A 27,999-nucleotide genomic window follows, 5' to 3' on the forward strand; every position below is an offset into this window, starting at 1 on the left:
ATATTTATTTCTAATGAATTTCTCCATCTATCTTACAGGAGGAAAATCCCTGGTTTTGTTTGCATGGTATGCAGACTCGGATGCCAGCTGGCAGAATCCAAAGACCTTTGCGATCGGTAGTTCTGGAGGTCAGGTTGTATCCAAAAGTATGAGAAGGTGCTGAAAACCAAAGCAGTGAAGTGTGGTTGACTTTCAAGATGTCAGCGAGCTCTGTTTATTGTTTCCAGTAAACTTTACAGGTCTGATCTGAACTTTACACTGATGACTTTTTGAACCTATTAAATATATGAGGGGGAAAATAACAACAAAAGTTGGCAGAAATCCAGTACGCTCTTCACAAATAACTTATTTTGGCACCTTTACGCCACAAGATGTCAGATTTTTACAAGACGCCAAATGGTTGAATATAGTTTCAGTATGGTTAAATATTATTTTCCTCCAGTTATTTCCTCCAGAAGTTTGTCATTAGTTGAAGTAACTTCAAGCTTTCATTTTCATGCCTTGATACACATGTGGGCAGTCGATTATTTAGTTGCTGAGTGGGCAGTGAGAGTGCATTTCGGTTAATGAGTCAGAGAATTAAATTATACCCAGTTCACATGATTGGAGATTCTTTTATAAGCTTGGGAATCCCTTTACAGTAAGGGTCTTCAGCTTTAAAAGACTTCTCACCTGCTGTGGAGAGAATTCAATCTCTGTCCTTTTCATAAGGTAAGGTTCCATTACATTTCTGTCAGTTCAGGGTGTGTTTTGATGCCAATAATATTTTATTCAGGTTTATAACAAGTTAATATATATATATATATAAACATACTGTAGAGATTCATGAGAAATATACTAAGTGTAAAGTAAATAATATATTTACAATTGTGATATGATACGAGGGTATGTAAGTATATTTGAAGAAAAGTACACTAGGTTCCAATTACATTTTAAATTTAAGTTTAACTACAAATGTCATAATTAATTCAAAACATGTTAGGTCTGTGTTTGGGAGATTTGTGTGTTTTAAATCCTGATAATGCCAAAACGTGCCAATCAGAGAATCCATGTGTCTTATGAAACGAGGTGAGCGACATCTTTAAAGATTATGGAAGCTCTTCATGGCTCAAAGGAACATCTCGCAGATTGGTAGCTTTTGTGTGATATGTAGAGAGCTCCCTATATATATATATATATATATATATATATAAAAAAAAAGTTATTTATATTTGTCAAAGTGCACATTCAAGTTAATAAGTAGTTTACATTCAAAACAAAACTAATAATATCTGTAAAGTACTCTTCAAAGTAAACTCAACAAGTATAGCCTAATGTTTGTATATTACATGTGATACATGTTTGTATTTGTGATGAATGCGCTATGGCCAGGGTTGCCAGATCTGCAAGATGAAAACCTCCCAATATCTTTACTAGTCTATACTAGTTTAATTGAGAGAGTTTTAAGGTATAACATAGCTGTGTGGTTCAGAAGAATTACATTTTGTGAATAAAGTAAAATTACAAAATGACAAGAGTGGCAAGCAAAAGTCGGTCGATCAATTATATGTAATTGCTATTCAGAGGAAATCTTTAGCTATAACCAGAGATAAAACATACCCTTTGAGTCATGTTTTTTTAAATTACCACCATCTTGTTGTCGTTATAGAACACCAAAAGCAATATATAAGCAAACTTTTGTACCAAATGCAATAGGTCTTCTGAATAAGCGGTAGGAAATGTCAACATTTTTTAGATTTTGATGTTAAAGTGGATGTTGTGTATTGTATTGTTATATGTATTGTGGATGTTGTGTATTGTTAATTGTATTGTGATTATATGGCGAGGCCAAAGACCAATTTTCAGCCGAAGCTGACCAATAAAGTACAACTAACTAACAAACAATAGCCAAGCAGTAGCTTATTAAGACACATAGGTGTATCTAGTAAATGAAATGGCAATGTGTGAACACTCAAGTCAGTGAAAATCATTTGCAAAACTACCTGCTGCTAATAAACCACGTTCAATTTCTTGTGCTGAAATCACTCTGTTAGTGCAACCCATCTTCATTTGGATATGTATGACCAGGAGAAGTGTGTTGCCTTGTAAAAGGTGGTTAAAATGCATGATTAGGCTTGTACGTACGCCAGTTTCATACACAATAAGGATTTTTTTTTGCTCAGAGTGAGCCCTTATTGCACATGAAAAGAAGAGCAAACATCTCCGTATACCAGGGTTTATGCATGAACTTAATGTATTTATATTCCTTTATCTTCAGTAAGCGTTTTATCCTGGTCAGAGTCACGGCCGATCTGGAGTCAATCCCGGTGTTAATGCCCACTGGATGGCATCACAGGGCACCATGTGCACACACATTCACACACTCATTCAGACCTAGGGGCAATTGAGAGTAACCGATCCACCTACCGGCATGTTTTTTGGGATATTGAAGAAAAAAAAAACAACCAACAGACCATGTAGTTATAGTACATCTTAAATGTTTACACATTTTCAGAAGGAGAGTCATTACTATTCCTTCAACCTGTGCATTTTCCTTAGAGTAAATCTACACTGGTGTAATAAGACTGTTAAATATTTATATGTTAATTTATAAGTGGTAGACAGCTGTGTTGGCTGAAGTTAGACTTGTTTCCAGTACAAGGCTATTTGTAAACTGATTCTAACTGTAACATACTGAAAATGTTTTTAATTCTGGGCTCCATATTTGCCTTGAATGCTCTATATAATTAACAGTTTGTTTTTGGACATATTTTTCTGCCCCCAAATAGACCATAATAAGCAGCATGAAGGTTGTATCAGAAGCTGTGTGGCCTGACTGTTGGAATGTTAAAATATTTTAAGTGTACTATAGGCTAAATAATACTATCCTGACTGATTAATAAAGGAAAAATCAACAGCAATGAACTTGGGCCATCCCAATCATCTAAGACCACCTAAAGTCGGTAGGGGGGGAAAAAAAAAAAAGGTGAATCCTATATTTATTTTTGAAGAATCTCTCGAATCTTCAGAGATTGTACTGCCTCATGAGCTGCAAATGAGTGTGAGTCTGTCACTATAATTTGAATGGCATTCAGAGCTCCTGCTTTTAAAAATGCATTAGCAAAGCCTCCTACGAGACTGAATTTCCACAACCTTGACATGAAAAATGCATTTATTCTTAGTACGCTGCTTCTGAATCGAAGCTAATGGTTACGGAACGTAGTTCAAGCAATTAGCCAAGACTCTGCATCTTCGGTGGCCGTCTGAGATCGCAAGTGCCATCTTTGTTGTGTACAACATCTTACACAAGCTGTCTTTCATGAAAGGTCACAGAGGAAAGAGACTTATTAAGTGTTGGATAATTGATCTCTTGTGAATAACAGCAGGCTACAGTGTTTCAAGGAACATTACGAATCCTCTCAGTATCAGGCTGCTTAGATTTTGGCATCCTGATATCTGACAAAGCCACATGGACACTAATTGTTGGCTGTTGTCTTTCAGGAAGCCATGCCAAGCCGGCCAATCACAATCATATCGAATAAGACAGGACAAGGGGGAACCTATCATGGTAAGCAAATAAAAGGAAATTCAGACCTTTGTTTTCTAATTTTTTAAATCGATTTCTTTGAAATTTATATTAAAATTTGATAATTTTTTTTAGGAGCCATATGTTTGGTGTGATTTAAGATTGTTTTAATTTTATTTCTGTTTGTTTAAAAAAAAAAAGAAGCTCAGTTTGAGTTGCATTCATAATGGTGCATTCATTTCAAGTCTTGAATTAAGGAATAAAACACTTGGGGGGATGTTGTCATAGGAAAATAATCAACTACAGGGTGGTAATCTGAAGTGGAGTTATAGTTATCAACCTGAAGTTGATTATTTTCCAACAACAACAACATGTGTTTTATTCCTCTTATACCATAACAATTTGTCTGTTATTGCAATGTTTATTTTGGGACATCGCATAACAAAATAAAATATTTAAAAAAAAATTTAAATCTCCAAAATGTGCATGAAATAACTTATTTCAATTGAGGTGAATATTTTTTTATTTGATAATTAGACATGCACATAAACTATGATGGAAACACATTTACAGAATAAATTCTTTGATGCACATCACAAAATTCATGTCACTTTGTGTCAACAAATCGTGTGATTGGATAATTGGTTGATGTGATTGGATATTCAGCGCTTGTGGCCAACTTACGGTATACAGCGCAATGGCAATGCATTTTTCTGTGGGAACTAGGGCGCAGTGGGTCATATAACTGGACTAATCTCATTGCACAGCATCTCAAATGTTGTCTTTGTCATCCTGAAATGCCTGAGCCAAAGTCTGTCATCGAAATGACTTGGTATAATTACCTCCCAGAACTGTCTCATATGATTCTGTCCCCAAATATCAGGCATCAGCCTTGGATCGCATGAAAACATGAGGTTTTGGATAGCATTTCTTCTGCACTCTCTGAAGCATAAGTAATTTGTTATATTGGGAAAAAAAGAGCCACAGTGGCTTGTTCTCTTGAACACAGGGGATGGAAATGGTGCTTTATTCGCAAAGTTTTATGCAATATTTCAAATTTTCACAAGTTACTGTAAATTTGCAACTTGGATGGAAACATGGGTAATGTCTCACTAGCCTTTCTTTCTCTCTCTCTAGAAGTAAATGAGACCAAAAAAAAACCAAACACACAAAACTCTGTTTACAGAGAAAGCAGAAAACTCATGAGGCAGAAAACTTACTGCCTATTATAAAGCATTGACATTGGAGACTCTTTCCATAAACTTTCATTACAGAATACATTACCATATCAAGGATTATACATTTTTCTTAAATAACATGATATTTAAAATCTGTTTATTATTACTCTGTTACTATTACTCTATTATTATTATTATTATTATTATTATTATTATTATTATTATTATTATGTGTAGCGTCTGCCATTTGCATTAGTTCTAACTATTGAAATGATAATATATAATAACGATTGCATTAATACAAAACTGTTTTATAGATTACAGCTAGCACTACTGTCAAGCATGCTGATGTAGAAAATTAATCAACACCTTCTGACCAATCAGAACTGAGAATTCAACAGCAGTTGATAGGAAGGCTATAGTAAGCCAAATAACCATGCTTAACAACCATGGAGAGCATAAAACCATCTCAGAAGCACAAGACATAGAACATTGATGGGCTACAAGAGCATTGGGTATCCACTCCTGAGGTTACAGTGGGCACTCCGAAACTGGACAGTTGCTGATTGATTTTATATATATATATATATATATATATATATATATATATATATATATATATATATATATATATATATATATATATATATATATACACACATACATACACACTGAAAGATTCGGTATGAAATTTCAACAAGAGTAAAAACTACTCAGGATGATGGTGATAGTGATGATTTGATCAATCCCAGTCAGTATAAATACATTCAGAAATATATTTGCTAATATACAATTTTAAAAGCATACAAAAGAGACAATAAGGTAACATTTCTCCTCTGTGAAAAGCTGTTATCATTATGATTCCCATTCTCTAATAGCTAACTGGAATAGTCAGTGCTATCAGGTAGTGTTAACATATAGACTAGGCCTGACGAATTTGTTTAAAAATGCATTAACAATGTGAAACTTTATTTAAAATTACTTAAGGAAATGCAACACACTACATGGAGGGTATAACTAGCTACTTCTGGTTATAATTCAACCCACATTTTTACTAACATCTCAAACACAGATAAGTGATTGGTCATGTCTGACTCTTTCAGCTGGATAACTGGAAATGAAAGTGGTGTTCATTTTTCATTTCACAGTCCTATTTCTTCCTTGCACACACGTTTGTTTTTGTTTTTTTTTCAGGGATGAACCTCCACAGCTCCAGAATGTGTGAGTGTACGGAGTCTGACTCAGCTCAATGTGGGGAGTCAGGCCTCGGCTCTACTGTGGACCTTATCAGCAGCTGTTCTCACACACAATGTAGCCAAAACCATTGTCCTGCTCACAAAAACTGGCTCCCAAAAGTCCAAGGTATGTGTGTGTGTGTATCGTCCTTTAGCTGCACAAAGTCTTTGACTCCTCTAGTAGTATGAACTTATTTTAGAAAACTGTACTTTCTGTTTGGGCAGTGCCGAGAGAGGATCCCAGAGAAAGGAGGCAGAGAATGAAGTCAGCCTTCATCGGTGTGCTGAAGATCCCAATCCTCTTCTTTCTCCTCTATTGCTTCGTTTGTTCCTTGGATACCTTGAGCTCTGCTTTTCAGCTGGCTGGGGGTACGTATTGTATGTCCCTCTAACTGTCCCCTGCAAGAGCAAGTTTTAGACCTAAATGTCTACTTAACAGAATAATCCAATGTTTTTCAACCCAATCTCTGGCACTAATTGAATTCTGACAGCAAGCATTTATGCAAAACATATGAATGCATTTGTGTGGAACATTTTAATGAATCTGTGAGCTCTAAATCTGGACAACATATTCTTTCAGAGATCTCTCTTCCCCCCCCCCCCCCCCCCCCACAGGGATTTAGATAGATTTTGTGATTATCAGTGTAGTTTTGTGAGTCTGATGTATACCACAAAACCTAGCTGAGGTGATGTCATGATTGGGGTGCCATTTGTTTTTATGTTTTTCTACATCTACAAATATGTTTGTAAAGTCAAGGTAAACCACTGTAACATTACATTTTATTCAACATAATCATTAAATTAACTCAATCCGTTTACCTGAACATTTTCACCCGGAAAGTCACAAGTTCCACAAGAAGATCAAATATCCACAGGTCATTAGCATGAATGCTAGTTAACCACATACTTTATAGTTCGTCACATCACAGTTAAACAGGATAAAACCTCATTTGGTGTATTTGGTAATTCTATGTTCAAAGTAAATGTATGGTATGGTTTTAGGATCCTAAATAGCCCTATTTCTGAGTGGGTGGGATGGTGTTAATCTCTTTTCTGTCAGTAACAGTGACACTAACCCATCATGGGCATCTGTGAGATCATGTATGTGGAAGAGGGTAGATAGTGATGTCATCTGAGTGTGTTACTCTGCCCTGTGATGCAGCAGTTCGAAAAGATGCAGTGGCTGGTTTCATGTGTCTTGGCATGTGTTAACTTTCATCCTTCCTCACTGGTAGATTGACAGGGGAGAGCAGAATGGTGGGTGGGAACTGGCAGGTGATGAAAATGGACCCCCCCCCCAAAAAAAAAAACACCAAAAAACAACCCATTGGGTTTAAACATCAATTTAATTCTTCATTATTAAACAATTCTGTGCTGAACTTACTCCGAACCTGTAACTTAACCTCCTGTAAACCTGTTAAATGTATGCAGGTAAGGTGGCTGGAAATATCTTCCAGGACAATGCGATCCTGTTGAACCCGGTGGCCGGCTTGGTGGTTGGCATTCTGGTCACAGTACTGGTGCAGAGCTCAAGCACCTCCACTTCCATCATTGTCAGCCTTGTTTCATCTGGCCGTGAGTATTAAAGCCAGAATAGAACGCAGTTTTTGAAGTCCTTGTGTAAATAGTATCCATGCTACGCTCGGAAAGATAAGAGCTCTTCATTCCTGTCTATCTTTCAGACGCAAAAATTGAGAACACTCTGACCAGAATCAATAAATTATTAATCTAACATTTATTCAGTGATTCCGGTCACTGTGTTCTCTAGCTTGTGGAATGAAGAACTCTTATCTTTCATGATACAGCAAGGATTGTATTTATTTAACATTGACATCAAATTATTGAGTAAATAGAAATGTTTTTGGATAACTTTTTTGGATAAATCCGCTTTCCAGGACCAAATATTTTGGCCTCACTTATGCTGTATTAATGCGCAAATAATACAGGATTTGGAAGCAGAACAATCATGTAAAGAGCTATTTTCTTTAAACAACTATCTATCTATCTATCTATCTATCTATCTATCTATCTATCTATATATCTATATATATATATATATATATATATATATATATATATATATATATATATATATATATATATGCATGAATGTAATAGTATACAGAATGTTACATAGGAACTTTCCTAGTTACCGTCTACATTAACACACCATGATCCCTAGAATTAATAAATCATAAGTAGTAATCAGGTTTGTATTGATTTTTTTTTGTATTGATTATGTTGTTTTCTTGAGCATCAGTGAATGTCTGCACCTTTTGTAATAGTTGTGTATGAGTCCCTCAGTTGTCCTCAGTGTGAAAAGATGGATCTCAAAATCCAATTTGGTGTCAAAAAGGGGTCAAATTTGCAGAAGATGCTAGAAAAGCAAGAATGTGCAGGACCTGGACGATTTTTCTGAGCAGTTTAACTGCTCAGGACAAACAAGGGACTCATGAACAACTATCACAAAACAGTCACTGATCACCCAGGTAACGACACACAGTATTAATAACTGGTTCATTTGTGTGAATTCAGTTATTATTGTGTCTTGTGGACTATATGTAAACATCTGTTATGTGAAATAGCGCATTCAGGGATGTACTAAATAAAAAATAAAATGCAATTTTTTATCATCCCTCTTTTAAAAATTTTTTTTATTAACATTTAGCAGATTCTGCAAGGTGTATGTAAACTTATGACCTCAACTGTATCTCTGCTTCCTTTTGACATATGGACATAAACTAGCTAGCTTAACAAAGCTCTTACATATGGTCTCTTGTTCTATGTTTCTACCTGCCATGGTCTTGGGGTTATTTGTGGGAATATGATTCATTTGATATGATTCATTCGGGATGTGCCGGTCAATTTCAAAGGGTTAATAAATATTAATAATAGTTAACTAGAAAAATTTATAATTGAAGTTGAATGGAAATGCCAATATTTACATTGGTATATCTCAGTTCATTAGATCACCATTTAGTAACTTGCTTGAAATTAATTTATGCTAATTTACATGGAATTATTTTACTCATGAATTAAGTTAACATTGTAACAAATATTGCTGTAACTAATACACATTGTTATGTGAGTTGACTTGCAGAGCTCAATCTGATTGATCAGAAAGTGTTGTTTTAATTTTCTACAACAGCTCTGTTAGTTGGTCCAGCTGTAAGGAAAATCCCAGGTTTATATTAATGCACTATTTCTAAAATGTTATTGTTTATATAGTAACAGCTAATTCACAGGGACTTGCATGGCAGATGCTCCAAGTAAAATTGAATTTCGTGAAGTTTTCTCCAAGGAGGTGTTTATTTAATTTTTTTTGGAAGGAGTCTCCAGTGTCAGTGCTTTGTAACAGTCAGAGTTAAAGCTGTAACATTAAGTTTTTACAATACAGGAAAGTCTTCAGGACAGAGGGCTTTGCGGTTTCACAGTAACATAAGAAGCTGCATTTTTAAATTATCTACAAGACTTATGAGAGATTAATGTGGATGATGGCTGTTCCACAACATTAGACTTAACCGTAAACGAGTACGTAATATGTTGTTCTTTAAAAGGTTAAGAAACGGTTGGAGTGGAGATAAAAGAATAAGATACATAAGGGTATGGCGTGGTAACAGTAACTTAACCACTTACTTAATTCTGAAGTGTATTGCTTTTTAATGCAAAACTGATTGCTATAAAGTTTATGCTATTTAAGGGATTATTAATGCTAAACATGATTTAATTTTCTGTTATTCAATTATATTTGAAAAAGCAATTCTTTTATCATTCAACCTTTGCATTACCAGCTTTTTATTGCCTTAAATAAATAAATATAAAATAAGCATGACTCTCTGAGGAGAACAAAGCAGATGGTGTCCTGGCATGAAAATCCACAAAGCAGTTGGAGTACAACAGGGGATAGAAGTTCAATACAAATAGTTTTTTTTTTCTTCCCTTTTTCTTTCAAATTAAATGCTTGCTAGTCATGCTTGACAGAAAGCAAAATTTTAATGCACTAGTTGTCACTTAAACATTTGAGCATTAAGAGCTGTCAACAATAATAATAATAATAAAAAAAAGCCACAATAATCATATCAGGTTTTATTTGAGGAACTGGCATGGGACTACGTCTGCAGAGTGCCAACAAAAGTTTTCAATGGTAAATTCACAGTGGGGAATCGCTTCAGCAAAACTTAATGTGATGTCATGCTTTCAGATGTGTTATCCGGGGTTTGTTCTTTTCCAGGGCCATGAACTGTAACTAATAGGTGGCATGGATGATCGTTAACTTTTTCACTCTGTGCTGGGTTAAAATCCTAATGCCGCCCCTGATTGAAAAGCAGAAAAAAGGACTAATTACGGGCAGTTACTGACGCTAAAGCTGCCTCTGGCGAGTTCAAGGGCAGATACAGTATAGTCTGGGTGGTGTTACAGCTCCAGTACAAACAGATTGTGTAGGAAAATCATCAGCCTCTAATTTATTTATCATATAAGCGAAAAGAGCGAGAATGAGATTTATACCTGAAATGCTGAAGTTCTTCAATTGCCTGGTTTTTAGCCTGTCATTATTCCGACTATTTCAGAGGCTACTGTATAATCACTCTGTCTATCATGGACCATTCAATTATGTTCATTTTTCAATTGAGTAAATGGACTCGGTTCTTGAATAGACTTATTTGTGTGTGTGTCTGTCTCTCTGTGTATGTATTATGTGTGCGTTGTAGTGTTGGAAGTGAAGTCTGCCGTCCCTATAATAATGGGCTCGAACATTGGAACATCTGTCACCAACACCATTGTGGCTCTGATGCAGGCTGGGGAAAGGAATGAATTTAAACGGTATGGACGTGAGGAAAAACATCTCCAACTCAATATAATGCCATGATTCACTGGTCTTTATCTTCATTATCATCACCATGATCATGATCAGCACTGCCGTCATCACCATCCCCATCATCATGTTTACGCTGTTGGAGGAAGAAGTAGCCCTAATTACAATTGTGCGGTTCTGAACATGACTCAGCCATAATCTATTCCTGACTTTGCACCTCATCAATGTTGAAACTTTGACAAAAAAAAACAATTAAAAAAAAAAAAAACTTCTTTCTGTAAAATATCTGCTCAGAGGAGAAACTCTGGCCAATCATAACAAGCAAACTCTAATTGACTTGTCTCTAATAGTTATGATACCTGCCTATAGAGAATAATAGTCAGGTTGTACAAAAATAGCAATGAGAGAACTTGATTTTTAGAATTCTCAGCTACAGATCAATATTTGGGTTCTACAATTATCTGCTATGAACTTGAGTTTCTAGAACTCTCAGCTAAAACCAACCTGAATTGTGAGCAATGAAACAACACTGGGGATCCAGAGCTCTTAGCTACAAACAATAGAATTCTGAGCTACAGACCAATACAAGGGCTCTGGAATTCTTAGCTAAAGACCAATAGGCAAGTTCGAGAATTGTCAGCTATGGACCCACACTGGGGTTATAGAACTCTTATGTGGGTACAGAATAATAAGTTGGTTCAGAATTTAATTTTGGTCCAAACCAATACTCAAGTTCTAGATTCAGCTCCTATAGACCAAACTATACATAGTTTATACAGTTCTTATCCACAGACCAATAAGCAGGTTCTAGAATGGTCAGCTATGGCACAACACTTATAGAACTTGCAGATAGAACTTGTTACACAACAATAATTGTGTTCTAAAATATTGAAGCATGAACCAATATCCAAGGTGCTAGAGTTCTCAGCCATGAAACAAGGCTGGGGTTCTAGAATTCATGAACTGTGGAACAACACTAGAGTTTTAGAAATGAAAGCTACAAAACAATTGTCAGGTTCTAGAATTTTCATGTTTAGCCTTGGTAAAAAGACTAATCAGAACAATGCTGAGGTTCTAGAATACTGGGACATGCTAATATTTGGGTGCTACAATTCTCAGCTATTAAAATATATACCGAGGTTCCAAAATTCTTAGCTGTAATTATCTTAGCTGATGATTTTAGAATTATCAACTGTTGGACAACACTAGGGTTTTGGAACTAAAAGCTGTGATATGGAGTTTCTAGAAATGTCATGTTCAGAGATTTGAGACTATGTTAGTGAATTCATTTTAGGGGCGTGGCTTTGGAGGAAACTAAAAGGGAGGTCTGTGTTCTGAACTTTGAGTTTCAGTTAACTTCCACCAATATCTTATACTATACTACCTACTATACCTAATACTTTCTCTTTGTTCATGTCTTCCCCTTTTCCCCTCATGCCCCTGGTGTATTTCCAGGGCGTTTGCCGGAGCTACGATCCACGACTGCTTTAACTGGCTGTCGGTGCTGGTATTGTTGCCCCTGGAGGTTGCTACAGGTTTGCTCAGCTATCTGGCCAGAGTCATTGTAACCAGCTTCCACATGCAAAGTGAAGAGGAAGCCCCAGAACTACTCAAGGTCATCACTGATCCTGTCACCAAGCTCTTCATACAGGTGGGTGGGAAAGACTGTGAGCTGTGCTGATATTCAATACAGCAGCATGACTATGAGTGTGATATTGATTTTATGAGACAGCTCTATAAAGAAGAAATTAATTTTAATAGTCAATGAAAATAATCCTCCAGAAGCCACAGCTGTTGTCATGCAATGCACAGACTGACTGATAGCTCATAGTAAATGTAGTAACGGGTTCAATTTAATGAACTAGTGATAAAATTGGAATTTTGCATAGTGAATCAAGTCCCAGCTGACAAAAAAGGTCCCCAGGACGTTCCCTAAATGGCCTCTACGAACGTCCCCCGAACGTCCATGTGTAGGGTCCCCTTGAGGTCCTACGGACGTTGAAGGGGACGTTCACAGGATGTCCAGCGGCCATTCGGGAAGCTTAGGGGACTTTCACTGAAATTAACACATTCAGAAATGTTATGCTTTACGTTATGACTTTGACGTCCTCGGAACATCCGCCAGCGAACTTAATAACCGGACCCAAGTGGACGTTCGCGACGTCCGGGGGACGTCCCCTGTTTGCTGGGGTGATACACACCATGACACATCCCAGTGCTGTTCCTTCTTGGAATGTCACTTGTCCAATCACTTTAACTTTCGTATTGCCAAGCGCTCAGAAGGTGTTCATTAAGTTTCTATAACTCAAATCACAGCTTTTTAGTTATGCACTCGTTCTAATACGGAACTCATTCACAGGGACTTGTAAGCTGGGCACTCTACAAAATCTAACCCTAGTGATAAATGGATGACTTAAACGTGTAGTTGTTTAACAAATAAAAATGTTGAATCATTGCTATGGTGAAGCTATCTATAAATCGATGTTCATTTAATATTTATGGAAGGAGTCTCCAGTGCTAGTGCTTTGTTACAGCCGATCCTCTAGCACTGCTCGACTGGTCCCATCATCTCTCAGGGTACAAGGAAGGCATGCATCAAGATTCTTCTTTCTTCTGGCACCTAGGTGGTGGAATGAACTTTCCCTAGGTGTCCGAACAGCCGAGTCACTGGCAGTCTTCAAATGACGCCTAAAGACCTACCTCTTCCTGAAGTAGTTAAATGAGCACTTAAAAATTTTTTTTTTTTTAAATGTATTGCCTGTGTGCTTTCCTTACTATAATATCTCTCAAAGACTGATGGTATTCTTAGTCTAAATAGTGAACCAGTATCAGGATGTATTTATTGATAGAGCAAGCACTTCAAAACACTTCTATAAGTCGCTCTGGATAAGGGCAAAAGTAATGTTTTTCCTTTATTTTTTCCATCATGGATAAGCTTTAAGGACAGAGGGCTTTGCAATTTCTCGGTAACACGTCCAACTGCTTGTCTGTATCGTTAACTGAGAGAGGGAGAGGGAGAGGGGGAGGGAGGCCGAGGGTGAAGGAATGATTGTTTTATAGCTGGAATTCAGGATTACTGTGGTATAGCTCACATTCACACTCATTGCTACAGTTGAGATCATGCCTTAGTTCAGTTTCAGAGTAACTCCTGTTGTGTGTTTCATCTAGCTGGATAAGTCTGTGATCACTGGCATCGCTATGGGAGATGAGAGCATGAGGAACCGCAGTCTGATTAAAGTGTGGTGCGACAGCATGGTAATGTCCACTCCTCATTTACCATTTACACCTGATATTTTCATTTACTCAACCCATTCCTCATTCACTGCATTCAATCCATCTTTACTGTCCATATTTACTTTGTCTGTTCTATTTGTCCTCATTTACCTGTTTTCTCCATGTAGTCCTTATTTTCTCCACATACTACTTATTCACTCCATCTACTACTCACATTTACCCAACAATGTTTTTTTTTCTTCTTTTCTTATTTGCTTCAACCCTACATTTTATTTACTCATTTACAATTTCCTTAATAGATTTATTTAATTATGGCATCTATTCTTGATTTATTTGATCCATTTCTCATTTACATGTTCTTTATTCATTTAATCCATTCACATTTTCTTCCAGATCTATTCTTATTAACTGTATCTATTTCTCAATTATCTATCTATTCCTCCTTTTCTCCATCCTAAACACAAAATTATTATTATTATTATTATTATTATTATTATTATTATTATTATTAAACCTTATCAGTGGTTCTCATTCCCAACCTTGCTATTACATGTACTAAACATTGTGATTTATCTGATAATGTCAAATATGGAGTTATGAAATAACAAATTTGGGAGAAAAAGAAATACTCGAAGCTCCACTTTCTTCCTAGTTATTCCCATCACTCACTTTCTCTACTAGCGACAAAGTTTCAGCTCCCACCATCTTCTCCCTGCTATTCAACAACTCCTACATACGAGTCTTTAGTGGCATGTCTCGCTGTCTAGCACAAGTTCTCCTTACTTTTGACAATCTCACAATCACTCTGTATGTTATTTAGTTGAAGACCTGGTCTGCACTCACAAATGATAGCTTTGGTGCTTAACGAATATGTGTAAAAATCATTAGTCCTGACTGGTGCATTTTATAAACATCAGTTCACTAGAAAATAGCCCGTGGATGTTCTGTATATACGGAATCCAGCTCAGTTCAGTGGTCATATCTAGGATATGTATTAGCATACAGAGGGAATTTATACCCATAATCCTTTTAATATTTAAATATTTCTTCAAACAACCGGGTATATTCCTCTGAGTGTGCTATACTAATATCTGTCAAGTATTGACTTATGAAGCTCCTTTGCTGGAGTGTTTTCTCAGTAGTTATTTTCAGTGCAAATCTGTAGTTCAGACAGAAGAGGAGAATGAGAGCCCTCTCTGAAGGTGAAGCTCTGTCAATCATGCTGTTCATTTTGTAGAAATCCTGGAAAAGATTTATTTATGTATGCTGCTGTATCCTAAGAACTTCAGGACTCAAATATCTCAAATATTAAATATGTTTCTGAACACACTTTGGTAACTTTTGGGTGTTTAATTTAATTCCAAATGATGACTTCTAGATATTTGTAATTCTGTATGTGTGCTGATCTGTGCTATAATGTGAGGCACTTTGAAATGAATCTGCTGTTTTGCATAATCATTAGACAATTGTACTAGTTGAACTTGGACTTGATCTTGGACTTAAACACATTTTTCTTATGTGATACTGGCTCGAATGAGGAGCAGTGGTAGGTAACAAAAACACTGGGTTTATTGTATTACTTAAACAACTTAAAATAGTGAATTAAATTAGAGATGCACCGATACTAAATTTCTCAGCTGATATCGGTAACCGATTATTTAGAGTGATATCGGCCGATACCGATAATTCTGCCTTTTATGCTTTCTTTTAAATGAATAATAATTAATTCCACAATTCTGAAAGAAATGTAAATAAAAACTTTATTCTCTCCATTTCAACAAGTTGTTTCACAGTAACTGGTCTCATAAACAGAAAACACATGACTCTAAACATTAGAAACACATGAACTCAATTCTGAAGATTAAAGTAAGAGTTCTTAACTTATTGAATGTTATTAATTCATATTAACATTGACTGAATTAAAAAAACCTCCTGTTAGTCTCACCTTCACTCAGCAAAAACAAAAGCATTTCTACTTCATCATTAACATCAAACTGCTAATATATAAGATCAACTTTTTTTTATATATATTAACATTAACTGGATATGAAATATACTACTCTACAAATATTTTTTCTGTGCAATATATACTTTTTTGTCAACTCCTCTTCATTTAAATCTTTCAATGGTGTACTGGAGCTTTAATTCAGTTCGAGCAGCGCAGCAAAGAAACAAACAGACTCCCGCTTCACTGCTGCAGCATCCGTTGTAAAATTTTATCAGTGCAGAGATTACAGAGATTACACACTGCAGTTTTATCATCATTCCACACAAGAGACATCATCTTTACACACAGCACGAAATCCATGTGTTTTCCCGCCCTCTTTTGATTGACAGGATATAATCGGCCCTGATCGTCAGATGTTTTTAAACTATCGGCTGATGGCCCACAGCATGAAAAATTGACTTCTGGCCGATACATCGGTGCGTCTCTAAATTAAATTAAATTCAAATAGTGAATTTTCTACTTAATAAAAACCTGGCCTCCTCAGAGGTTTAACCTACCTAGGTGATTTTAATAATTTGATTAGGAAGCCCAGAAAATCAACTTAAGGAAGTACAAAGCCTGAATCTGAATGTGTATAACTTTCCCTGGGTAAAAATTAGCATAACTTTAGTACTTAAGTCACCAACTCTGAATACATTTTTACTTTAAGTAAAATATATCTGTTTAATTAGTCGTATTTCAGCAGTAGAGAAATTAAAAATCTGAATAGGACTGTCACCACATTGCCATAATCACCTGTAATATTTATACTTGATGTTCTGTAGATTCTAATCTGCTGCTTGATCTTCTCATATACATTTATATCCTATAAAATGAATCTTAATTACCTTATATAGGAGAATTATATGCAGTATAAAATGCATCTCATTTTAAACGTAAAGGAAACAGTTATCGCTTTATAATGAATTCTTTCTCTTTCTCTAGTCCACAGCGAATGTGACGGCGAATGTGACAGTGAGTGTTCCTCAGAATTGTTCTTCAGTGTTGCATTGTGGGAAGGCTGGTGATCTCGTCACGCAGGTTAATGAAGAGAGATGTATGTATAACCTCTGTGAGCTGAGTGGGAATACAATATGGAAATGCATTCGTTTCAGGAATTCAGTCAATACACCATATTTGTTTGCATCTTGTATTTAATTCATTCCATTATGATGAATTTCTCATGTCGTGAATTTCTGAGTAGGCTATCAATTAATAGATAGGGTGTAAGGCCAATCTAAGTGAGACCATTGCAATTAACTGGCCTAATTTTGCACTAATGGCTTTGGTTCTTTTCCAAATTCATTTCCCCCCAAATGCATTTATGACTATTTCTTTGAGCTACTCCATCCTCTCCATCATGCCAAACCAGGGCACACTTCCTGCTCTGTTTTTAATTAAGTTACTGTGGTGTTTCCAGGCAGTTTGTTTTGTTAACCTCTACTCTTCTATCCTGCGTCGGTTTGGCTGCAGGTTGGCACATGTTTGCCAATACCGACTTGTCTGATCTGTCTGTGGGTCTGATTCTGCTGGCTGGATCTCTCGTGGTGCTCTGTTCCTGCCTCATCTTAATCGTCAAGGTCCTCAACTCAGTCCTTAAGGGTCAAGTGGCGCGAGTCATTCAAATGGTCATTAACACAGGTCTGTGTTTAAAAAAAAAAAAAAAGGTCTTTACTATGATACTTTAAAAGCATTTCTCCTCACTCCAAATCATATTATATGATTGTATAACCTTCTGGTTTCAGTGTAAATGTGATGCCAGAAGTGAGGATTTTTTAAATTATTCATTCTGATTGGTCAAGAAGGTATTGATTAATTTTCTGTGATGGCAGATCTGGCAGTATCACTCAAGCAAGACAAATCACAATTATTAAGATAAGATAAGACTTTATTAATCCCCAGATGGAGAAATTAGGGATTTAGCAAATTGATGTGGTATAAGAGGAATAAAACACTTAAAAATAAGACTTGAACCTGAGGTGTAGACCTTCCAGAATGTACCAAATCAAAACCCACTGTCACAAGGATGCTGTAATTTCTTACACGGTGGTCACAAGTGTTTCAGAAGACCTGCAAAATGAAAACATTGTAATATTTCAATGCCAACAAGGTCAGGATGAATGGTTATTTAAGTGAATAATTATTGAAGAAATAAGAAAAATGAATCACAGCTTTTTTTTTGACTGCCAACATACACTATATAGCCAAATATACGTGGACACCTCACCATCCCACCCATATGTGCTTTTTCAACATTTCGTTCAACACTTTGCTACTATAATAACCTCCACTCTTCTGGGAAAGATTTCCAGTATATTTTCGAAGCATGCCTGTGAGCATTTGTTCTCATTCAGACACAAGCACATTAGTGAGGTCCAGAGGTGGGTAGAGTAGGCAAAAATTTGACTCAAGTACAATTAAAACTACTTAAAAAAAAAAAATTACTCAAGTAACAGTCAAAGTAATAATGACTTGAGGAAGAGTAATAAAGTATCCAATGAGAAGACGACTCAAGTAGCAAGTTACTAGTTACTTCAGATCTGATTAAAATGAAGGGAAAATCCTGAATCTCAGACTACATGGAGAAAGTCACACCTCTCCCTGAAAGCTTGTCTGTTCTGTTTATATGATATAAAACCTGGGTTCAAGATGAAGCAGCATATCCCAGTCCTGTGATGGGTACAATAACACAGAGCCTGTCATTTTCAACACTAAATCTCTCTCTCTCTCTCTCTCTCTCTCTCTCTCTCTCTCTCTCTCTCTCTCTCTCTCTCTCTCTCTCACTCTCTCACACACACACACACCAAAAAAACAGACATCTTCCCAACAGTTGACTGTCTTTATTTTCAGAATATGTTAACAGCACAAACTTGTCAGCATCTGCATATAAACACGACAACAGAGAACAAAAGAACATACTGTGGAACAGAACAGAAGAGAATGTGTGTATAGAGAAATTGAGTGTTTGTGTGTGTTAGTATGTTTGTGGGTGTGTGTGGGTGTCCTGTCTCCATCAACATGCTCGCTTCTGCGCTTCTTCCCCCGAGCGGTAGTTCGTCCGCATTCAGACCACTGCAGTGACCTCATTATACGTGAAATAAATATAAATACATATTCATTAACATCTCACAGTAACAGAGGAACACCACCGTATGCAGCAAATTAAGTACATGTAGCACGTTGCTTCCCACCTCTTGTGAGATCAGGCACTGATGTCAGATGAGGTCTGAAGTGCAGTCGGTGTTCCAGTTCATTCCAAAGGTGTTCAGTGGGGTTGAGGTCAGGTCTTTGTGCTGGACATTCGAGTTCTTCCTCTCCAACCTTGGTAAACCATGTCTTCATGGAGCTCGTTGTGCACAGGCATATTGTCATGCTGGAACGGGGTTGAGCCTCTTAGATCCAGTGAAGGGAAATTATAATGCTACATCATACAAAGACTTTCTACACAATTGTATGTTTCCAACTTTGGAGAAGGCTCACATATGAATGTGATAGTCCGGTGTCCATAAACTTTTGACCATATAGTGTATTATCAAGATGAATTACTGTTAAATCCTTATGTAATGTACAGTAACCTGTTAACTTTTTAGTTTATTATCCAGTTTTGAGTTTAAAGCAAATTATTCAGTAACTACTATAAATGATTCAGTAACTACAGTGAGGTATTTTTTGCCCCAGAACTGGAACAATACTACAAAAGGTTTTTTTTTTTGTTTTTTTTTCTTTTTTTTCTTCAGTTGGATGATTTCCAGTCAAGAGAAGATCTGTCTATTTAAGGCAAATAAGTACAAGATATTTGGTCAGTTTCAAAATGATGAGACAATATAATGAATCAAAAGAGAGCCAATCTGAAATCCAGTGCTGAACAGAATAAAAGGGTTAAATAATATAGAGTTTATTGTAAATGGTCTGCACTTATATAGCGCTTTTATCCAAAGTGCTTTGCACACCTCATTCATACACACACACACACACCAATGGTAGGAAAGCTGCCATGTAAGGCAGTAACTTGCCATCAGGACCAACTTGGGGTTCACTGTCTTGCCCAAGGACACTTCGACATGTGGAGTCATGTGGGTCATGTGGGCCGGGAATCAAACCGCCAACCCTACGATTAGGTCTACCATACGGTAGACAACCCACTCTACCACCGGATCCACAGTCGCTTGAGCCATAGCCGATTGTCTTTATATTTAACTATTAATCTGTCAACTATAAACCAAATGCACTATGTTTTTTTTTGTTTTATTTCTTAATGTACAGATTTCCCAGACCCCTTTGGCTGGCTAGCAGGATACGTGGCCATGATTGTCGGAGCAGGAATGACTTTCCTGGTGCAGAGTAGTTCAGTTTTCACCTCTGCCATGACTCCACTCATTGGTGAGCATTTCTACAAATAAACTTTTCTCGGTGTTCATTTTAATATGGATAGTTCCACTCAAAGTTAGCACTAAATGAGATTATATAAATGGATTAGGTGATCAGTCCAGGATCCTACAATGATCAACTGGCAACCTACTTAAATGAAGTTACTGAACTTTTAGCCTCTGTTCTAATCAAAATGTCCAATCGATAAAAACAAACTCTCGGTGCATTGTTTGCTCAGTCCACTGCTTAATTAAAATAAAACCGAAGCATGGCATACAAAACAGTGCTAAATGTACCTCTTTTTTTTCCAGTTGTTCTTGTCATAATGGTAATTAGAACAAACGATTAAATATATAATGATAATAATCATGCATGGATCATTGGTTAGGACAGAATTATTATGTATGACATAAAAAAAAAAAAAAAAGCTTGAGAAACTTTTGTGCGGCCCGAGTCCAAAGATCAGACTGCCGCCAACACATCTGCCTGAAGCTGTGAACGAAGAGTGAATATTTAATAATAAAAAGTGATGAAAAAGCACAAATTAATGAACAGATCCATCAAGAACACTTGGTTAAACTTTAATTTACATCTAGGCTTTGGTGTTTTCCAATGAAAGTGCACAAAGTCTAATTGTTAACAAGAGGATCTGTTGTGCCAAATGAGTCAAACCCATTAACCTCACATTTCACAGCTTTATAAGAACAGAATCATTAAGTGTAACCACATGACTGGCACTGGACCAGGCAGAACCACAATTAGCATGAAAACAAATCTGTCATTTTTGTCTTTAATGAGGCTATAAATTAGATGCAGTGTGGCAAAGAAAAGATGTAAAGATAATTAGTGTGCTTCTTATTTGTGCTCAAGTTAACAAGGTCTTTCCATCAAGTGCAACAGATTAATTAACAGGGTTCTTTAGCCTTGTGTTCTGTGAGTCAGCCAGTTAAGTAGTTTTCATATACTATTCTCTGTATTGTATTTAATATTCATACTACCTTGTTGAAACTTTATTGCTTGTTGTCAGTTAAATTTCCTTTTGACCTGTGACCTTTGACTGTTCCAGGGCTTGGAGTGATCAGTCTGGAGAGGGCATACCCTTTGACTCTGGGCTCCAATATTGGCACGACTACTACTGCTATCCTCGCTGCGCTGGCGAGCCCCAGCGACAAGCTGACTGCTGCCTGCCAGGTATGAGATTGTAGGCATTAACAGCTTTAGGGCTTTCAGCTCAGGCCAATGAACTTTAAAAGCACCAAGGACTCTTTTGTGTCACCAGGTCTAAGATGGACTTGAAAGTGCATACTGATTTAGGCAACTCTCTATAAAATAAAATTTTTAATTAAGACAAAATATATATGAAGTACATCATTGGTCACAATTTGAATCAGCATTGTTACAGCATTATTAGATTTACGATTTGATGTGTTTGTCACTAAAAGGCAAATTAAAGATGAAACTATGGGTTTTCTTGATTTCATTTTAATGGGATAAAAGGTCACATGTGCAAGGTGGGTTTTTTTTGGTTTTGTTTTTTAAATAAAAGATCAAATTAATTCAAATTGAGAACAATAAGTAGAGCAAAACAAGAGCTAGTGAACCATGACATCTGACACACAGTAAAGTGCAGTAGATACAACAGAGGTTAGTAACTAAACACAATAAAATAAGAACTTAAATAGGGAATAGGGACACTAGTCAAGGGGAAACACAAAACGGGTGAGGTTGATCAAGAGGTCATGTATTTGGTGTAGTCTGTGAGGGCTGATGGGATGTATGTATATATACTGTATATCAGCCATAACATTGAAACCTCCAAAATGTCTCAAAAATGGCAGGTCTTGTGGTGTGTTTCTGGTATGCAGTGGTTATTACCTACCAAAAGTGTTCCAAAGAAGGACGACCAGTGAACCGTCAGCAGGGTAATGGGTGCCCAAGGCTCACTGATGTGCGCAGGGAGCGAAGGATAGTCTGTCTGGTCTGATCCTACAGAAGAGCTACTGTAGCACAAATTGATGAAAAAGTTAATGCTGGGTATGATAGAAAGGGAGTCAGAACACACAGTGCATCACAGCTTGCTGCATATAACGAGATGTAACTGCAGACCTGTCAGTGTGCCCATGCTCACCCCTGTCCACTGACAAAAACACCAACAAAGGACACCTGAACATCAGAACTGAACCGTGAAGCAATGGAAGCAGGCATGCTGGTGGAGGAAGTGCTTTAAACACATCAACTTTGAGACCTGACTGATCACTTGCTGCCTAATGTATCCCATCTCTTGACAGGTGTCACTGTAACTGTAAAGATAAACAATGTTATTCACTTTGAATCACCTATCAGTGGTTTTAATGTTGTGGCTGATCGGTGTATGGGGTATATCAGTGTTTGTATTGTGGGAAGGATCTATTTGAGGAAGTGTCATATGTAGCTATAGAAATCTCAGACCCAGTATGTAATATAGGTGTCAGTTATTACTTTTTTTGGAGTTAATAATGGATTCCCATCACAAAAGTCTTAAGAAATCTCAAGAACTCACAAGGTCATATGGAGGTCATATGCCAGATTTCCTGTTATATAATTTATAACTACATACCTGTACTGTAGACAGCAGTGGAGTGACAAAGTAGAAAAGGCCAGAAAAAAACCCCCAAACCATTACATCAGACCTAGAAAAAGAAAAAAAAAAAAGGATATTCAGAGAATGGAGTAATGAACAGAGTTGGGTATAACATGTGACTGTACTCTTATGACTTTTTCTGATTACGCAGTAATGTCACACAGTACATTTTAAATGTATGTAATTTGATTACAATTACTGATGTACAATTACTGAAAATTATATTACGTGCATTACAAATTTATTGTTAAGAAAACAATATTAAGTAAAATATATTTTTAAAAATAAACCAGTAAAAGCATTGAAACTGAACCAGTAATATCTTCTCATGCTGAGAAGGAAAACAACATGTGTAAATGTCTATATGAGTTCCAGTTTACGTGAACATGATATGAGCAGAGCATAAGGAAAGATAATGTACTTTGCATGGCAATGTAGCAGCTAAACCCATACAATGAGAGCTTAGTTGTGCCTCCCCTTGGTTAGCGACACCAAACTAACCTAGTTAGAAAAGTTTTAGATTTTATTGGTCTGGTAGTCCTACAAACAGTGACAACACCCGAGGCAAGGTTTATAATAAATCCAACTTTTTCTGATCATGTCATACATTAACACTCTGAGTTTCACTTTGAGTAGTGTATTTGTGTAGGTTTGATAGGTTCTGAAAGTAACTTGAAAAGTAATTAGTAATCTGATGACTTTTTACATGCTGTAATCATTAATGTAATCAAATTACAATTGTAATTAGTAATCTGTAGTGGATTACTTTTTTTGAGGAACTTACCCAACACTGGTAATAAAATACAAGGCCAATTAGCTGTGCATCTCTAATTGGATAGTGGAAGCAATCTCTATCGCTTATATGTATGGAAGCAATCTCTATAGTGTATCGCTCATTCCACTCAAAAGCTTTATCGAAAGGGGTACCCTTACAGGATGTGTGTGCTGCAGCAGTGTGGTCTACGCCACACACATTCATTCGGTATTACAGTTTGGACATGGATTCCATCCATGGGTCTTGCAGTGATCCTCAGACTCGGACCATATTGAACAGGTCATACCCTCGTTCCCACAGCGTGAAGCTCACACAACGTTGAGTTCCCTTTGAAAGGGAATGTCTGGGTTATTCATGTAACCCCACTCCCTGAGAAGGGAACGAGACATTGCATAGCTTTGTCATATTGGGGTATGCCTGTGAATTGTGTCTTTGCTTCAGACAATAGAAACTGATGATCTGGTTTACAGGCGATGTTTTGTAGTCACATGACGCACGAAATGCCACATCACCTGACCAAGGCATGCCTATTAATAGGCATGATTTTACACAGATTTCAGATAACGGTCATGCGAGAGGGCGCTTCCCACAGAATGAAGCTCATGAAATGTCTCGTTCCCTTTTCAGGGAACAGGGTTACATGAATAACCCAGATATTTTAGTTCATAGTAAGGCAAAGCTGCATTTGACTGTAAGAGGATAGAATGAAGGATAATGGGTGTACTTATTATCTCTGAAGCATGTTTACTTGCAGCTGAGATAGAGGAGACTGAGAGCGTATACAAAATGAGTCATCAAGGTTTTTTTTTTCTCTCTTTCCTGTCCTCAGAAGCATTGCGGTAGAAATTTTACTTTTGTATCCTGAGAGCTAAAATTACTATGGCTTATCAAAAATGCAGGGCAAAAGCCATTATCTTACGTTTCCCATTTCTTAGTAGCCGATGCAAATTAGAAAAAAAAGCAAGCACCCACTAGACATCAAGGAGATGTGGCATGTTTTTTTTTTTTTTTTTTTTTTTTTTAAACAATCTGGTGTTATACTTGAAAACTTGTTACCATTTATATGACTACATATTTTTTGAAAATATAAAAATGTAACTGTTAGGTTTAGGGGCAGAGTTGGTGCTTGAACTCCTACCGGAAATGTGAACAAAATACAATCACCTCTGTTAAGTAAAATTTGGCTGTTATTTATTTTCCTTTTTTGCCCTCAGATCGCTCTGTGCCATTTCATCTTCAATGTGTTTGGAATTATTCTATGGTACCCGCTGCCTTTCAGCCGTCTGCCCATCCGCATGGCAAGAGCGTTGGGTGAGCGCACAGCTAAGTACCGGTGGTTTGCTGTGCTTTACCTCCTGCTCTGCTTCCTGCTACTCCCCGCTCTTGTCTTCGGTCTCTCTCTGGCTGGCTGGCATGCCATGCTAGGTGTAGGAGCGCCATTTGCCGGGGTCGCCACCTTCATCATTCTGGTAAACCTGCTGCAATCACATAGCCCCACCCACCTGCCCCGGTGCCTCCGGAACTGGGACTTCCTGCCTCTATGGATGCACTCGCTCAAACCCATGGACAAACTCATCACCAAAGCCACAGCTCTTTGCTGTAAGTCCACCAAGTCCAGTCTTGACCCTGAATCTTCCACCATTACCGATACTGCTAACACAGAACCAGAATCAGTGGCATCTCAGAGAAAGGCGCAACTATCATACGACAACCCCACGCTTTCGTTTCAGGACGAGTCGCCTCCGCAGCCACGAGTGTTCAAATTAAAGGGGCTAGAACGGTGCAACAGCACACCACTTTAGAGAGAATATTACCCAATAATACCCTATGGCCAGTGTGTGTTTCTCAGGTCCAATGTGACAGAACTAAACCATTCTGAACAAGACTTATTTGTGCTATTGGCATAATAAAGCCTCTCTTATATTGCAAGTTCAGCCTTGCAAAAGATTATTTTGTCAAAGTGTCCCAGCATGGTTAATTGTGCTGTATAAATGATGTGAATGATTATGACTTTGGGATACTGATAGCAGAAACCCCAGCACTGCCAATCTGCCACTCTGGATAAAAGTATTAGCCAAATGAGCAAATGTACTCAGCAAAAAAAAGAATCGTCCTCTCACATTCAAATGCTTTTATTTCCAACAAATTTCTTAACATGTGTAAATATTTGTATTAACATCAAAACCTTCAACAACTGAGATATAAACTGAACAAGTTTCACAGACACTTGAGGAACAAAAATGGAATAATGAGTCCCTGAACAAAGGGGGGGTCAATATTAAAAGTAACAGTCAGTATCTGGTGGCCTCCAGCGGCTTTAAGTTCTACAGCGCATCTCATCCTCATGGACTGCACCAGATTTGTCAGTTCTTGCTGTGAGATGTTTCTCCACTCTTCCACCAAGGCATTTGCTAATTCTCGATCACGTTCGGGGGGGGACACATGGTTATATGTAATTTTCCACTGCAAGGACGATCAGCTGTCCTTCCTGTCTCCCTGTAGCACCGTCTTAGGCATCTTACATTACAGACATTGCAGTTTATTGCTCTGAACACATCTGCAGTCCTCATGACTCCCTGCAGCAGGCCTATGGCATGTTCACGCAGGTCTGCAGTAACCCTAGGCATATTTCTTCTGTTGTATTTCCAAGTCAGTAGAAAGGTCTCTTTAGTGTCCTAAGTTATTGTAACTGTGACCTTAATCGCCTACCGCCTGTAAACTGTTCCACAGGTGCACGTGCAATAATTGTTTATGGTTCATTAAACAAGCATGAAAACCATTGTTTAAACCCTTTAAAAATACAGATCTCTAAAGCTTACTTGGATTTTACAAAATGATCTTTAAAACACAGTCTCCTGAAAAATGGATGTTTTTTTGTGGAGTGTATAAATGTAAGTAGTGTCGAAGTGGGTTTATGGAATCATTCACCTCACCATGAAATAGAAATATTGGTTAAAGCAATAGAGGCTAAAGAAGCAGTTTTTTTTTTTTTTTTTTTTTTTTTTTACTAGATAAATTATACATTTAGGGTTCGCTGCTCTAGCGACTCTCACGTGAATGTGTTTAGTTTTATAAATACCAATTGAATTGTGTCGTTCTTTAGGTAATGGCAGGATGAGAGTAATTGTTCATCAATAAGATGGACCTGTGCTGTTCAAGGAAACACAGTCTGGGGCATTACGTGCCTGGTGTTTAAAGCACACATCATTGAAATCCCCAGATAATAGTCTTTCACAACCAACAGGCCAATTTTATGTTCTCACAACAGGAGAAGCTATCAAACACCAACAATTACGCCACAACACAACAGGCACTGAAAGATAACAATGAAGATTTCTTTTCTTAGTGTTTTCAGTTGTTGGAAACTGCTGTTGTTCAGTCCATGCTAATTAGCCTGTAGAGATTTAAAACGTTCCAATATTGTTCATATATTGAAAGATATTTCATGCTATTTTGAAGAGATCACGCACTGGGTTAACGTATGCGCATTCTTCTGGAGTCTGAACTTTAAATCCCTTTGTAAGACATTTCTGTGACATTTGTAATATATAGCATTCAACAATCACTCTGAAAATATCAGCACTACTTTATACAGGGTCCTTTTTTTCAATATGCCTTTGCGTTCTTTTATTTTTTTGTTCACCCCATCTTTTTCTGACATGATGCAGGATTGATTTCAGGCTTTCCATCATGAATACACTTCTTTCAAATTCCATGTATTGACTTATTATCGATCCCTCAGTCATGTACTAGTGTGTCACTATTGAACTCTAAGTAATTCATTATTAGAAAGCAAATGTAGAATAATGTACTGTGATGCCATGAACTGGCATAACAACTGGAAAAATTACTACACTATATATTATTTAAAATGTGTAATGTCTTTCTATTTCTTACCATGTACTGTAATAATCACTACATTCAATAAGTTTTTTTTTTTTTTTTTTTTTTTTTTTTTTTTAAACATAGAAATGGAATCTTGTTGAACAGAAAACAAACTGGTGCTTTTGGATAATGGAAGCTATTTTTGTATTTACAACATTTCCTAAGCTCTTTTTCAACGTGTACTGTGAAAATCATCATTCCAATGCACCGTCAGATGTACATACAAATGTCTGCCACTCAAAAAGGAAATATTCATAATATTAATTCAATTTAAAATATCGTTAGGTTTTTCAAGAATATTAAGCATCCTAGAGATGTATTCTGATTCTGATACTGTAATATATAAATCATTCCTTAAACTGTCATTTGAATTCATTAAATAATAAGTGCTATACAGAA

The 27,999-nt window shown here is 36.9% G+C and overlaps 1 protein-coding gene across 2 annotated transcripts; it reads left to right on the plus strand.

The window, feature by feature from the left end:
* The first annotated feature begins 499 nt into the window (after window positions 1-499).
* On the plus strand, window positions 500-27,999 carry slc34a1a (solute carrier family 34 member 1a). Of its 2 annotated transcripts, XM_017486234.3 has the most exons (13): window positions 503-711; window positions 3,481-3,547; window positions 5,878-6,045; window positions 6,144-6,287; window positions 7,350-7,493; window positions 10,628-10,739; window positions 12,187-12,382; window positions 13,900-13,986; window positions 16,898-17,009; window positions 17,426-17,593; window positions 20,216-20,332; window positions 21,387-21,511; window positions 24,930-27,999. In XM_017486234.3, the coding sequence occupies exons 2-13, from the start codon at window positions 3,487-3,489 to the stop codon at window positions 25,515-25,517; spliced, it is 2,022 nt and encodes a 673-aa protein (XP_017341723.1). In that variant the 5' UTR covers window positions 503-711; window positions 3,481-3,486; the 3' UTR covers window positions 25,518-27,999. The 2 variants fall into 2 exon arrangements, with proteins under 2 accessions (XP_017341724.1, XP_017341723.1); XM_017486235.3 differs by lacking the exon at window positions 3,481-3,547 and having other exon boundaries at window positions 500-711.

Source organism: Ictalurus punctatus, chromosome 14, assembly GCF_001660625.3.
Source record: "Ictalurus punctatus breed USDA103 chromosome 14, Coco_2.0, whole genome shotgun sequence".
Classification (NCBI taxonomy): Eukaryota; Metazoa; Chordata; class Actinopteri; order Siluriformes; family Ictaluridae; genus Ictalurus; species Ictalurus punctatus.

Excerpts from the sequence above, each read along its gene's own strand:
- slc34a1a (XM_017486234.3), top strand. The coding sequence starts at position 3,487 with ATGCCAAGCCGGCCAATCACAATCATATCGAATAAGACAGGACAAGGG. Across the intron at positions 3,548-5,877 it reads ACAAGGGGGAACCTATCATG|GGATGAACCTCCACAGCTCC; the intron begins GTAAGCAAATAA and ends TTTTTTTTTCAG. Across the intron at positions 7,494-10,627 it reads CAGCCTTGTTTCATCTGGCC|TGTTGGAAGTGAAGTCTGCC; the intron begins GTGAGTATTAAA and ends TGTGCGTTGTAG.